Source organism: Archocentrus centrarchus, chromosome 23 (genome assembly GCF_007364275.1).
Source record: "Archocentrus centrarchus isolate MPI-CPG fArcCen1 chromosome 23, fArcCen1, whole genome shotgun sequence".
NCBI lineage: Eukaryota > Metazoa > Chordata > Actinopteri > Cichliformes > Cichlidae > Archocentrus > Archocentrus centrarchus.
Genome location: NC_044368.1, coordinates 12,315,266 through 12,330,747, shown reverse-complemented (window position 1 = coordinate 12,330,747; position 15,482 = coordinate 12,315,266). Strand labels below are relative to the sequence as shown.

At 38.9% G+C, this 15,482-nt stretch overlaps 1 protein-coding gene across 1 annotated transcript in view; it reads right to left on the bottom strand.

Annotated features, from left to right (window-relative positions):
• The window catches only part of cacna2d4a (calcium channel, voltage-dependent, alpha 2/delta subunit 4a), a 92,199-nt gene extending 77,041 nt beyond the window's left edge, over window positions 1-15,158 (bottom strand). Inside the window, exons 1-13 of the mRNA XM_030719861.1 lie at window positions 14,989-15,158; window positions 12,260-12,341; window positions 9,532-9,648; window positions 9,302-9,361; window positions 8,556-8,718; window positions 8,334-8,465; window positions 7,693-7,753; window positions 5,555-5,705; window positions 4,764-4,838; window positions 3,110-3,199; window positions 2,815-2,928; window positions 2,610-2,688; window positions 1,483-1,616 (exon numbers count right to left, since the gene is read on the bottom strand). Coding sequence (XP_030575721.1) covers window positions 1,483-1,616; window positions 2,610-2,688; window positions 2,815-2,928; window positions 3,110-3,199; window positions 4,764-4,838; window positions 5,555-5,705; window positions 7,693-7,753; window positions 8,334-8,465; window positions 8,556-8,718; window positions 9,302-9,361; window positions 9,532-9,648; window positions 12,260-12,341; window positions 14,989-15,140 — 1,410 coding nt within the window. The 5' untranslated portion in view covers window positions 15,141-15,158. The remainder of the gene's footprint in view (window positions 1-1,482; window positions 1,617-2,609; window positions 2,689-2,814; window positions 2,929-3,109; window positions 3,200-4,763; window positions 4,839-5,554; window positions 5,706-7,692; window positions 7,754-8,333; window positions 8,466-8,555; window positions 8,719-9,301; window positions 9,362-9,531; window positions 9,649-12,259; window positions 12,342-14,988) is intronic.
• Window positions 15,159-15,482: the final 324 nt, after the last annotated feature.

Here is a 15,482-nt window from a genome sequence, read left to right as displayed (position 1 = left end):
TGGTGAAAAACCAAGACTGACAACATTAGGCCAGCTAGTATCTAGAGGATGAGCTACCTTTAGCATTAGCAAAAACTTTAATACTGTAGTTGACTAACAACTGACAACCACTGACTACACAAAACCTAAGCATGACATTACTGATACTACACTTCATTTTATTTTTCTAGCCAAAGCTACGGCTCCAGATTTGATTACCTTTTCTGTACTTGGGAACTGAAGGTAAAGGTAAATGGGGAGAAAAACACATATGAACATCCACACAAGAAAAGAGAAATGTTTATTTTTAAAAAAAGAGAAAGAAATCACTCCAATAAGCTTTTCAAATTAAAATGTAATATTTCTATGACCAAAGGGAAAAAAAACTCAGGACTATATATGGGAATTTCAAAAATAAATACATTTAATCCATAGAATTTTATGAATGTACTGTAAGTTTTCCCTCTGCAAAGTGAAACTAGTGAGGTGGTGCTTTAAACCTGCATTCTTTTAAATGGCCAGACTCTACTGACTCTTCTTAAGTCTACAGTGCTATGAAAAAAATATTTGCCCCCTTCCTGATTTCTTACTTTTTTTGCATGACAGTCACGTTTCAGATCATCAAACAAATTTTATTATTAGACAAAGATAACCTAAGTAAATGTAAAATGCAGTTTTGAAATGATGATTTCATTTATTAAGAGAAAGTGTGACAGAAATGCAAAAAAAAAATTAAAAAAATCAGGAAGGCAGTGAACCTTTTTGTTTTACAGCACTGTATAAGAAAATGATCAGACTATCCTCTCAGCTTGATAAGTTCTTAGTGCTTTTGGTGTTAATTGCACAAAATGAACACAACGTTCCTTTTTGCTTGGTTCCATATAGAGTAAAATAGATCAAATAGATAATAAAGCAGGGTGTATTTTAGGCCATGGCTACCTTATGATTGACAAGTAGCTAGCTACCGTATGAGAGTTAAGTGTCAGAAATACCCCACGGTTCTCATGTCCACTTTCAAGAAACCAAAAATACCACTGCTGAGGACTCAAAATAGGCATTTACAATGGTGGTGTCACGGTGACTACATCCATCTTTTTATTCATTAATTTCAGGGATTTATTTTCTTGGATTATTAAATCCCTCCTCTGGCTCCGCAATTTTTTATTTTTACCTAGAAGAATGTCCCTAATACGCTATCATAGTATTCAGTTAACTGATGCGAGACCTTCTACACATAGTATTACAGTACTGAGCAGCTACTTTATTTTTGTGTTACTTGGCCATATGATTGCTACAGTGGTCAGTGCACCAGAATGCAGCTAGAACATTTAGTGATTTAATTTACATGTAGATGGGGAAGGTACTGAATATTTCAGCACCATGGAGAGAGACACAGAGATGATAGACGGTCTTTAAATATAGATAATAGACATGGAAACTGCACATGAGCATTTCTCTCTGTGAGCTGCACAATGCATGAGTATAATAAAGAAGGAGACTGACCACACTGTCCATATAGGCCTCAGTCCAAATGATGTCATGATCGTGGTTGATGACCATTGGTCGGCTCAGCACATGGAGGTACTCCATAACGTTTTCCTGGACATCAGCCAGTGTTGAGACATGTGTGTAATAACCTGCAGAAGGCACAAAAAAATGCACACACATGCTGTAACTCATGTCATAAACTATTCAGATGGAAAACTGAGTTTATTTTTTGGAAAATAAATTGTTCATCCATTATTTTTAACATTCAAGTTTCTGCCTTTGGGTATTGAATTTAGAGGAATAAACTCATTTATCAGACATCAAAACACCCTGTATTCCAAAAATATGAAAAAAACAAAAAACAGCTTGAATCTCCTACTGATGCAAATGTGTTTTTGACGTTCTTTAAAGCTTGGCTTAGTCTAAGGTTTGTGGCATTTCTACAAGTGGGAGACAATGACGTCAATGGGATACCTGCAGTGACAACAGGCTACTGAAGTTCTGCCAAGTGAATATGTGCAATATTTTTCCCCTTGGTAACATCTCCCAAGAGTCCTGGAGCAAATTATTAAGTAGACTTGCAAACTGAAACCATATCCAGAAGGTTTAAAGCAGGAGCTGTGTGCAGAAAGCAGCAGCAACATATCCGTTTGACAAATATCAGCTTGCAGGTAGAAGCAACTCTCAGTTTATGCAACTAAATGGAGTGCACCTGTCACACATAACACATGCACAGTGTTATGACATTTTTGGCCAGGGATATGTTTACAGTGTATCTGTGATGATTATCAGTTATTTAGCCACGGATTTTTAGATGCTAGAAGAGGATAATGTGATTATTCCCTAAGCTGCTGCATGACCCCTTGTAATTCACAAGGGGGCAGCACCTGATACCTAATTCCATATAGTACCACCTGGAATCACCACAAGGCCAAGCACACCTCTTATACCTCTTATTCTGCTGGGAACACCAGGGGTTTGTCTCTGTCTCTGTTGCAGCATTTTCTTTAATATTCTTTAACTTTCAGTTTCTCTTGTTATAGTCTTCTGGTGTGGATTATGAAAATTTCATCAATATATCTCATTAAGCATTTAATTCCTCACAAACAAAGCCACCAAATTTGAAACCACTTGGTTTTTACCCTTGTTGTTGCAGGCGATCCATTTGACATTTTCAGCAAACGTCATCTCCCGTCCAATCAGATAGGTGAACACTCGAACCTGGAGAGATAGTCAGGTACTGTATATAGTAGGGTGTAATAAGCCACACCATTTCAATATTCCGAACAGCTTTTTACTGAAATTTGTCTGTGGTGGTCTTTATGCTTCCGTATGTGTTTATAATACCCGTCGTTCCGGCCAGTTAAACTCTTGAAAAACATCCTGGAAGTCCTCCATGGCTCCGTCTGTTATCAGCATGATTGCCTGGTTACACAGGCTGCCCTGCCCCAGTGCAGCAGCCTAAACACACAAACATGCACACCCAACATACTATGTTTTTAAAATCTGTGCTTAAGCTCTGTGAATTGTAGATGTAGGAATTCCTTAATAACTTTACTATTTGAAGTAACTGTTTGCAGTACTGCATGTTGTTGTGACCTAAGGGTAGCAGTTGCTATGGTTGTGACAAGGAAAGACAAACCTCATTGAGGATCTTGAAAGATTCCTTCATTGCCTTTTTTACTTTGCCCTCTCCTCTGACATGAAGCTCTTCCACCAAAAGCTTGAAATGCTGGGGCGAGACCCAAAAAAGCAAACACACAGACATCGTCAGTAAGCCAGTGTGCTTTCCCTTCAGGCCAATGCAGCTGAATTAGTCATAACAGAAAAAAAGAGAGAGAGGGAGACATAGAAAAGAGAGTGCAGTGGAGGGATTATCCCCGGCTTCCTGGCACACTGACCACTAACAGCAAAGCTACTGCCACACCAGAAGGTAATCAAGATTAATCAACACACAAAGATTTACACACACATAAGAGGAGGAATGACCACAAAATAGTGCTCTATTCTTTTTTGCCAGTTTGCTTCTTGAGCCATGGATGGATATGAGCACTTCCTTAATTAATCACTTGTATATAAAAATGCAGTTTCAAGAAGAAGTGCAATTTGAATGTAACGCACTCATCTTAGAAGTGCTGAAAAGGCGATGTGCTTTCTTTGGTGTCATCTCAAATAATGAAGAGAACAAAAACTGCTGCTAACTACTTCTACTGCTATTTTCTCTATGTTTGAATAAAAAAGGGACCCCGTCAGAGGCAAAAAAAGGGCTGAACTACAAAGCATTGGCAAGGTCCCCTAACAACACCAGATCAGGCATTCACATGCACGACCATCACACATGGCTGTAGCTATTTATAGCACATAATACAAGGCCTTGTGTGAGTGGTACATTTTACTTAATATGAGTGCGTATGTGAATAGAAAATAATTAGAAGAAGAAGAAGAAGAAATGCAAGCTTTGTACAATTGAATGACCATTTTATGTGTGAGAATACAGTTTTGCACACTGGGAATGATGTTTAAATATAAAAGAGCTGGTTTCCTGAAAAAAAATCTTTTTTTAAATGAAGCTGAACTGAAAAGACTGAAAAAGGGTGACCCAATGTGACTTTCACAAGACCCAAACGTGAATGGTTGTTTAGGAATATTGGAACTCTTGTATAACAACTGGAAAACTGATGATTGTCTTCCTGCACATGTGCGTTCCCACTTGTGCAAGTGTGTCAGCCAACATCTGTAAGCCCATTCTGCTACAGCCGATCCTATGTATTCAACCAATCAGATCCCTTGCTGAGAGGTCATGTGACCAACTTAAATTGTCAGCGGCCAGCGACCTCAACCAAACTGCCATAATGTGGAGGGGAGTGAAAGTAGGGCATACTTACAACACATATTCACAAACAAAGAGTGAGCAGACTGAGCAGGTGTTGGGAAGTTAAAAAAAAAAAAAAAAAGGAAAACAAAGGGGAGGGAGAGAGGAAAAGACAATTGGTGTTGGATATATAAATTCAAAAGAGGAGAAGAGAAAGGAATTTGGAAGGAATATCTATATTCTTAATATACTAGCAGAGGCTGAAGACCGCACATGCCCTCTAGGGTTTTATTGGGCAAATCCTTTAAAGAACAGGTTGAAGCCATGATGTTTTAACTGTGATGTGATTGCAGCATAAGCTTTGTCTTCAGGGTATTAGCAAGACAACTTATAATTATTAGGTTACAAGAGGTTAATTGAATTAATCAGCCATGAGAGTATGTGCGCGTGCGCCATTTATCACGGGTGCTCATGTGCGTGTTACCTCTCTGTTATCCAGATCAGCCTGTACGAGAGTGCCCTGGAAGCAAGGCTCCACGTAGCGAACATAGTCACTGTACTGGAGACAGAAAACAATTCGCATGAGCCAATTTAGCCTCTGAGCAGCACGGTGAAGAGTCAACATGATTAACATTTACAGCAGGGGGACAAACAATTGTTAGTGCAGTCTTACTACCGCTGGTCAATCACACTGAATACCACAAAGCAATTAAATTACACTTATTCTCTCCAATGAAGCGTCTTTAAATATTGACGGCTCACAGTGTAACAATATTAAAGCTGTTGGATTAATATGGAGTCTGATATTAATGTGGTTCTATTCATGAAGCAGCGTGTGCCCGTGTTTTAGTTCAAGACAAGTTCAATCAAGGTCAAAGCCGAGTTTCATTATGAATATATCTTACAAAAAAGCGTGAATTATGAAATCTTTTTTCCCCCCATTTTCCATCAAATTTTGTCATAAAGAAGTACTGATTTTCATTTTGGTGCACGGTCACTCGGCTGAAAGGCGTGTAGCTTTAAATTCTGGTAAAAATACAGCTTAAAGGCAGAGGATTTGCAGGAGGCGTATGATTACACACACAGTAATACCAGGATAAACCATGCTTATTACACAGATTTGTAGTTGTAGGGTTGCACGCAGTCAAAATCCTGAAAAAACCTAAAAAGAAAATATATTTGGAAGTTTGATGTTACTGAAAATTTGTGCTTGGTGTGAACTAAATTTTAGATTTGGGCCTGTGTGCATGTGCATCTGTTTGTGCATATACTTACAGCTATGATGTTAACAAAGTCATTTTCTCCCAGAGTGTCCAGGATTGTATTAATGGTGTGCTTGGCTATTGTCAGTCTGAGTCCCTTCATGCTGCCACTGACATCCACGACGATTACTACATCTTTAGGAGATGTGGCTGCTTGGATGTACCTAAAGAGACATGACAAGAAAGATGAAGTAGGAAGCACTACAGCCTACCTTTAACATCACGTATAAACAGAGGGTGTGTCATTTAGCACTAGCGTAGCAGCCAGGCAGAGCAGACATTTATCCTTTTATTTGTTCCTCTGTTCTTCCGTTCGTATCCCTCTTCATCTCTTTATTATCATCCCCTGATTTTCCTAAGCTAATTAACATAAATGAGATTTCCCCTAGACCAGCAGCTGTGATCGGCAACTTTCCAGAGCTACTTTGTCTTCTTCCTTGAGCTCTGCTCTCCAGGACAACAGTATTTATGTTTGGGACCCACACAGGTTCTGCCACAAAACAGCCTTTTTTCTTTCTGATAGATTTTTTACAGTGAAAACATTTTCATGTGTCACATCAGCAAAGAAATAAGCATAAACACTAAATTAACGATGGCTGAATTCCAGTAACCCAATTCAGTATTAGGGTGCATAATATCCACTGTTACTGTCATGTACACTCACCGGCCACTTGCTAGTGCAAGGTTGGACCCCTTTTGCCTTCAGAACTGCCTTAATTCTTTGTGGCATAGATTCAACAAAGTGCTGGAAACATTCCTCAGAGATTTTGGTCCATATTGACATGATGGGATGACACGGTTGTTACAACTTTATTGGCTACACATCCATGATGCAAATCTCCAATTCGATCCCATCCCAAAGGTGCTCTATTGGATTAAGATCTGGTGAGTCCATTGAGCTCATTGTCATGTTCAAGAAACCAGTTTGAGATGATTTGAACTTTGTGACATGGTGTGTTAAACTGTTGGAAGCAGCCAACAGACCAGGCAATGTTTTTCCAATCTTCCGTTGTCCAAGTTTGGTGACCCTGTGCAAATTGTAGAGGTATCCTCAGTTTCCTGTTCTTAGCTGTCAGGAGTGGCACCTGGTGAGGCTTTCTGCTGCTGTAGCCCATCTATTTCAAGGTTCAATGAATTGTGTGGTCAGAGGCGCTCTTCTGCATATCTTGGGTGTAACAAGTGGTTATTTGGGTTTTTCTTGCCTTCCTATCAGCTTGAAGCAGTCTGGCCGTTCTCATTTGACCTTTGGCATCAACAAGGTATGTTCTGGGTGAAAATGCTTTGTTGATGCCTCTCATTGGATAATTTCTCTTCCCTTTCTGAAATATTCAGACTACCCCATCCAGTACCAACAACCATGTCACATTCACTTAAATCACCTTTCTTCCCTTTTCTGATGCTCAGACTGAACTTCAGCAGGTCGGCTTGACCATAACTACATGCTGAACAAAGTGGTCAGAGAGTGTAATGCATCATAAAGCATGTTGCAGCATCCTTTCAGTATAGCAGCTGAGAAAAAAATAATAATAGCATATTGTTTACTTTTTAGTGTACAGGCAAGTGTTGTACCTAACTAAATGTATGTTTATCTTTGACACAGGCTGTACTTACCCAAATGTAATCTTTAGGTTAACACAAATACTTCTTTTACTTTTTTGCCCTTAACTGCAAACTGACCCCAAACAGTGCAGATGTAGACCTGCCTGCATCTGGTCCACATCAAATGCTATGTGCCTCTATTAAAACTTAGTTCTGCCTCCCTGCTTACACCTTCTATCTTTGTTTAACTGAACAAAAACAGAGTTTTGCAGGTCTACTTTTAACCTTTGCCTGCAAAGGTTGGCTGACCCTCTCTCCCTGAAAGCCTCTGCTACTGAGTTAAGATGATCAATTTGCCAAATACTCACTGATAAGAATAGACTGGCATTTACTTGAGACAGTCAAATACTCCTAAAAAGGAGAAGTGAGCCATAGACACTCAAAAACTGCTTAATAGTGCCCAGTCACTGTTGACTTGGAGTGCTAAGGTCTGTAAGTGGGGTTTGGAGATGTCATGTTCTGTTGACACCTGCCCAGAACTGTGTTTCGACTTCAAAACTATTCAGAGAGCTATAGTTATTCAAAAAGCATCAACAGGCAGTATAGCCTTACCAGTTTCTGTTTCTGCAATCAAATGTGACAACACCATTTTCATCTGGAGTCCATTGGATACCTGAAGGAAAAGAGAGAGAGAAAGATTGCAGATGATGGTCAGAGGAAAAACTGCCACCTGGCCAGTTGTTTGGTTGGACAGATGAGCAAATTATGGCAAAATGAATGCTGGGATAGATGATGACAAACTGCCAAACGAGGCTGTGATGAATGATGTAGTGGGTGAGTAAAACAAGCTGTAACAGATCTTCTGTTAATTACTCCCCTCTTTCTCTCTCTCTCTCTCTCTCTCTCTCTCACACACACACACACACACACACACACACACACACACACACACACACACACACACACACACACACACACACACACAGAATTTACCAGCAGCCAGACTCCCACTGAGACTGAGTCATCATGTTTGACAGGCTCCTTGACAGTCTCTTGCACTGTCAGTTGCTGTGTAAGTACAGTGCACTGTTTGGCTTATGTAGCTGAATGTTTTTCTACAGTGCTGTTCATGTTGTTTTAACACTGTATCATCACAGCAAAAAAGTGCAGCCAAAGATGCCATCAATTAACTCACTGCGCTACAACTCTAGGAAGCTCATTTGCTGACCCGAGTGTAGGCGACTCAGACGCACCTGGATACAGCCTGAAAAAGCCTGTAGAGCTGCCAAAGTACTGCCAGGTGAGAGTTGCATCTTTCTGGAAATTATCAACGAAAACATCATTCAGAGCCTCAGACATGTAGACTCCGTTGAGAATGTCAGGATCTACAAAACAGAGAAACACAATATATTCTACTGCCAATCTGGAGTACTGTGGTATTTTCAAGTAGATTTAAGGTCTTATAATTGTACTACCTCTGTTGTAGACATTTGTGGGAACTTGTATGTTACTTTGTTGTATGTTGACTGGCAGTTTATTAAAATGTTCATTTGCTTCCAAAGGGAATTCTCCACCCAGCGGCACTGCATTCCCATCCTCATCCACAGTGTTGATCAACATGGAGTTATAATAGTCAAACTACAGAGAAAAATGGCACTTGGTGACTACATATACACACTACGACTATGATTACTACTACTACAACTCATTAATAAAGAACAAACAGTTAGTTAGAAATAAGCAGAAACTCTAAGGCTAAAAATCAGCTTGTAAAACTGGAGAAGGCGATTTGAAGCTAGCTCCATTCTTGAGGCTTGGTGTTAGTTGTGTCCATATTTCATACACTCTGTGGTTATTTCACATAGACTCCAATCAGTTGGAGAATGACATTTTACCCAGGGGGTCACCAGCCAGTCTCTAGGCCAGGGTAACTGAGGCCTAACCAAGCTAGCTAGTCAGCCAGCATTGGCATTAGCTGATAAGTTCCTCGCTCTTCCCTTTTATCCAAATCACACATCCATTTCATAAAAAATCAACAAAACTGGCAACATTTGTGGCACCAAAATGCTTCAAAATCCACAAATAAATAGGTGATTTCATGGTAGGAACATCCATCATTATTAGGTCTATGATTTTTCCTCTTGCTGTGGCATGCTTACATTTTATGGGCTGAAAAATGACAAACATTTTTAAATTTCTAGATAAACATATTATCCTTTACCTCGAGTGTTTCATTGTACTCGTGGTCCAGATCTGCATCCTCTGCTGCTTCTGCTAGCCTCTGTGATAAAAGTCAAAGTGTTAAAGATTTTAATTTTATTAATTAACAACATTACACAAACCTTCACTAATATTGTGTACCGTGTACTAGTCTTTGATTTGATTGGCTTAACAGAGTACAAAATAGTTTGGTCGGCATTAAAAGTGCCGACCAAAATGCATAATTATTACCTTAACAGCTTTCATCTTCCTCCCAAGCATCTCTTCCATTTCTTCTGCAAACTTTTTCACCAGCTCATCTCCATTCACTTCCTCTATCTTCACCGTGCCTTCAATATCCTTGTATTTCTTTAAAACAGATATTTTTAAATGTAAAATGACCTTCCATAGCAAATCTATACCAGATCTTTTTCAAGACAATAAAACACAATCATAAAATATTTCCCTAATTTTCAATTATATCAGTAGATCAATCATATTCAAGTATACAGGCAGTAACCCTGATACACACAACCCTTCACACCAGACATTTACAGATTTTAGGTACAGATGGATGTCCCGACTTCATCCTCTCACTAATCTGTACAATGGCAGAATAATGGTGATGTTTTCAAAGATTTACAGTCTATTTATAATGGACTTGATCAAAGTTGATGTGAAAGACATCAAAAGGAGTCTTTATCCTGACATGTTATTACAGCAGTGGCATTTAAAATGATCACCAAACAACTAAATGCATTTTTAAAAATGTACTTTTAACATATTTCTTTTTCAAGTCAAATAACCAGGTTGCCAGATAGTACTAGCAATATTTGTTCAGTACCTACTAGTGAATCATAGCAGCTATATCAATGCACTTTAACATTGTTATTACATGAAGACAGACAGGTTAATATAAAGTAAATATAATTACATATTCCCTTCTTGTTTGTTCTGGTGTTGGACTCATTTTTAGTTGCTTTCATAATGATAATTACCCTTAATTTACAACATTTTAAAAATCATCAAAATGTGCAGAGGAAATAGATTTGACAAGGGAGAAGAAAGTAAACGGGGAAAAGCCCTGCAGCATATCAGGTGCAAATTTAGGTCCATCCATCCAATAAAGACAAGTTGTATTTTCACATGGAAAAAACATATCAAATAAGAAAAGGATAATATAGACATCTTTTGTGGCCTAATGTAAAAACTTTAGCTCCAACATTTTCATGACTATACTGTAAAACACAGCCCTAAATGCTCAATATCCTATGCAGTTTACTCAAGCAAGACGATAGAATCACTAAATGTTCCACTTATAACAAGAAAGCCATCGATTAAACCGAGGTGGGTGATTTATGGCTTCTTGTTGCAAAGATAAGACTAATGCGCTGGATGCTTTTTACACACCACCGGCTGGATAAAAACAAATTTTGCAGCTAGGAAAAAATATAGGATAGTAATAGGGCTGTTATGGATACAGTTACTACAGCAAGAGCTGCTCCTATGACAACTGAAGCATTTAAAAGCACCACAATACTTTCTGTTCTTGATCACTTTGCTATTTCATACTGCGAAGTCGGATAGCGTAGCAAATAGTTTATACTAAATCAGTAGGGGCTGGTTATTTGTGCAGCTAGTTTGGTTAATGTTGTTAACACATATTTTGTGAGTCTGTGTAGCAGATGGTGAATTGACCTGCTAGGGATACTACAGGGTGGCATGCAGTGGAAGATCACACGTGCTAATTACTAAAAGGCATGTCTGAATTGTATTTGAATTAAATGTGTCATCAGATTGCTCTCTGGGCCATGCACAGATGTTGTACAGCAAATGTGTGTCAGTCTGCCATGTTCTTACTGGCTGATGTAATGCACAGAAGGGGGCAAAAGGATGAATTCACACTCTGCCCTTTTCAGTTTTGCAACATAATGTCATATTTCTTTGTCTGTCTTCAGATTTTATATTTGTCTCTCTACATTTGACTTTTGTTTCCAAGATTTCTTTGTCAATTCCCAGCTTCCAGTTCCAACTTTAATTTAAATGCCTGCATAGCTGACAGCACAATGAGAGGAGGACGAGAGCACAGCCCCAAATAACCTTGCCTTTGTATGTTCTTTTGTGTGAACTTTGATGTGACTGATCATCAATAAAGGCATATTCATTCCTACCATAATCATGATTAAATAGTGCCTAAAAATAATCATTTGTCTGTCTGAAATGAGAAATCAGTGAAGCATCACATGAGGCATCTCAAACGTAATAACTGACAATAAATGTACGTAGGCATGTAGGCAGTGTGTATAAGCGTTAATTTGTCAGTCTGACATCATCTGTGTATAAGTGTAAAATATATTAAAAGGACAATTCACCTCAAATCAAATGTTCCAATTTTACCTCTGAACTGTAGTCGTAGGTCCAGTTTTCTGGAACTGTAGAGATTTCTGCCTTATGTCAATATAATGGAACCAAGTGGCACTTCACTTGGCATGCTCAAAACAGCAACAAGATACATTTGAAAACCTCAGCAGCAATGTTTCTTTCCAAAAACAATAAACCAGTTGTCACCTGATGAATGTAATTCTCTCCTTTTTGTACTGTTTTTATTCTCCACCAACTCCAGATGGAAAAATCTCTAGTTGCTAACTTGCTTGTTGTCTGCATGTCATTTTGTCCTGGTTATGCAGCTTACAGTGTAGTTTTAGACCTGGTTATTAAAAAAAAAAAAATCCACAAATCTTGCTTTGAGCCATTTCATATAGGACCGTGTTACTGTACTGACTGAGCTTTAATGTTAACTAGCTGCATGCTTCTTTTGGTTGGCAGAGGTAGTTCATAGAAAATCTGAATTTCATAGGTGAACTGTCCTTTTAAGTGTGTGTGTGTGTGTGTGTGTGTGTGTGTGTGTGTGTGTGTGTGTGTGTGTGTGTGTGTGTGTGTGTGTGTGTGTGTGTGTGTGTGTGTGTGTGTGGTCTCTTGCCTTCTGTAGAAGTTTGGCTCCAGAGTACCTGGCGGACAAAGCAGTTATCTCTTTGCCAAATGACACAGCCCACTGCTGCACCCTGGACAGATAGAAAACATTATCAGTAGGAGGTAGACACCTTTATAAAGGTAAAGATGCAGCTCCTAGCTCACAGTCTTAATAAACCCATTATAGAGTATTAGAGTGGATATGCCACCTTCTTGTATGCAGCATGCGATCATATTTTTGGTATTAATGTTTTAGCTATTCAAAAAAAACAAAAGTATATTTTTCATGACAGAATGAGTACAGTACATCCAGAGGTAAATATATCCAGATACTTCTATTAAAAAACTCATTATATTATTATTAAAAAAAAAAAAAAAAAAAACTCATTATAAATCATACTCTGTCCAAATAAATTGATTTGTACGTTGCTTTAAAAATAGGGAGTATAAAGCACTGGAAATGATCACACATGTAATCAGCAAAACATTTAAGCAGTTACTCCACATTCACTACAGACAGACTAAAGCAGATTACACTGAAGGTGATAGTTAAATCAGACAGCCTGCCGGGTCAAAAGGTTATTCTGTGCTCAATAAAATGCAGCAGTTCTACAAATCCTCTGTGTGACTGCCACTGAGGTAAGGTAATAGAGTTTAGAGAGTAGACAGGATGTGACAGATGGCTCAACCTATGGGGAGTCGGCCGGCTCGCTGTTAGTTTGCAGGCAGGTTTGCCAACATCGGTACTGAAAACTGGCTTATCATTTGTTGACTTGTTGATATGTCCATTGCAACGTTTGAGCATGTTCATTCTAAAATGTGAGGACTGACTGTATACAAGTGCTAGCCAACTACTGTGCCGCAAATATTCTTCTTCAGGAGATTTTGTTTAGTGTTTAGTGATAAACTCCTGCTTCAGGAATATCACTTCTTTTAAAATAACACTTGTTGAAATGGCTGGATTATAACTTTCCAACCAGTGTCTGTACAGGTCAGATTAAGAACAGGCCTTTGGGACCCCAACCTGGTTGGAGCAACAGGTTCCGTGAGCAGCAAAAGTATTTTATTCACTTTAGTTTTAAAAATACAAAATACTTCTTGTCTCCAAAGAAGAAAAGAATCCTACATATTCCAGAGCAATGATGTGTTTTGACCAACAACTCCTAGAAAGGTGCAATGTTTCCTGTTGGCACAAGAGTGACATTGCTTTAGAGGATTAAGATCTGACCTCCTTGGCCTGAAATGTTCCGGTCGTGTCACTGTTAACTTTCACAGCCGGAGGGGACCTGCTGCCATTTCTTCCCTAAGCAGAGTGAGGCATTTGGGGCTCAGTGACCTGTGTTGGACTGTTGAACTCTGGTGTCCCCGGAGCTTTATCCACAGTCACCAGCCTGGCTACTGACAACACATACAGTAAACTCTAAAAACGTGTACACTGCACTGAATATAACTCCAGTCTGCACAGGTAAACACTGCTTTATGGTTTTTTTTGATAGATGTATTGGACTCAGACTGGATTGATAAGCACATATAACCAGTCACACAAACATTAACGACATCCAGTCAGTTTAAGTGTACTAACAAAGAGCTGTTTCTCAGTCTCTCTCAACCCCTTTAATTTATAATTTTAAAGCATACAGTCGCTCTCAGATTCTCTCCCTAACACACAACTCTCTCTCTCACACACGCACACACAATGTTAAATGGCTACTGTGGACTGACAGGACTGTATCGATCTGTTTTTGTCTTTAGTCAGCAGGGTGTTTGAAAACCGTTCAGGCAAAAGAGCTTCGTCTTGCCTTTGGACAATAAACAAGCGCAGCATTTCGTTCCCAAAAGAAATATCCACTACAGATAAACTGACAACTAATCTTACAAAGTGAACACTGCTGTGAAAATAAAACACATTAGGCAATATGAACTGTTGTTTCTCACGGGAAAGCCATCTTTGGAAAACTGTTTTACAGTAGGAGTCACAAGCCTTGATAAAGAGACTTTGTATTTATTTTTTTTAAACTTTTGGCGAGTACATTTATCTGGAGCTACACGTACATGGGATTAAATGACATCTAAATAAGTCAGATCCTACAGTCATATTAGTATATAAAGTTATGTGAGTATGTGTGAGCAATTACAGCCTATGGAAACTGGAGTTTTTAAAATTTATATAGACAAGCAAACACTTGATCGTCCCTGAAACTGTGCCCATTAATAAGGGTAATAACAAATCAGTGTTCTAAAAAGAGGTTTTTAGTTAAACAAGCCTATGCCATAATTTTCACATTTTACATTTTCTAAATGAATGTCTCTTTATCCAGGTTTACATGTCAGATTATTTAGCTGTGGCTGTAGAGAGGAGTACAATTTGGCAGTTAGTTACACCCCACAGGTGTCCAGATGGTCCATATGTATGTAGAATAACCAGCCAAGTAAAAAGGAACACTATTGACTCATCCATCTGACATATGGCTTTAAGAAGGCTCATACTGCATGTAGAGTTGCAAGGGGGTACACACAGAAATGATGTGATACAAATAAAGATTGTCTATATTTATCACTGAATGGTAGCACACTTGCTCTTATTGTGATTGAGGATACAGCCATACTATGGGTAAGTAAAATAACAAAGGCAAAAACTGAATTAATTTCAGAATAAAGGCAGCTTTGTACTCACACCAGATCCAAACTGTTCCCTGTCAAGTGTCAGCTATCTGTTTTTTCTAGTGCAGTTTTACTTACGTTTCTGGAGAGATCTTCATTTGACCATCGGCCATGAGGCACAGCGAGCTGGAGAGGATAATCCACATCAGCATCATCAGCCTCCTGCTGTATGGCCCACTTCTGTCTAATTTAATGGCATTCCCAGCATTTCCCAGACTCCAGCAGGTCATCCCTGCAGCTGCTGCTCGCTGGAGAGAAAATTAGGAAATCAGAACAGTGAAAAGGTTTGAATCAGAAATGCTGAGGTCAAAGAGAAAATCCACAGAGAGGGAAACCTGAAGTCTTGGCACAGACATGCCCATACAGGATGGTCCACAATGCACCTTCTCTGGCTGAAGTCTACACCATTAACTGTGGAAAAAAGGGGCACCATATTTTTAACTTCCACCCTTCTTTGAAAGCCTTAAAAGTAACAGAACTGGGGCAGCCAGGTTCTGCAGCACCACTTAGAGGCTGTCGCTTAGCTAGTTTATGGTACTAATAACATAGTAAAAACTTATTATTTATATCTA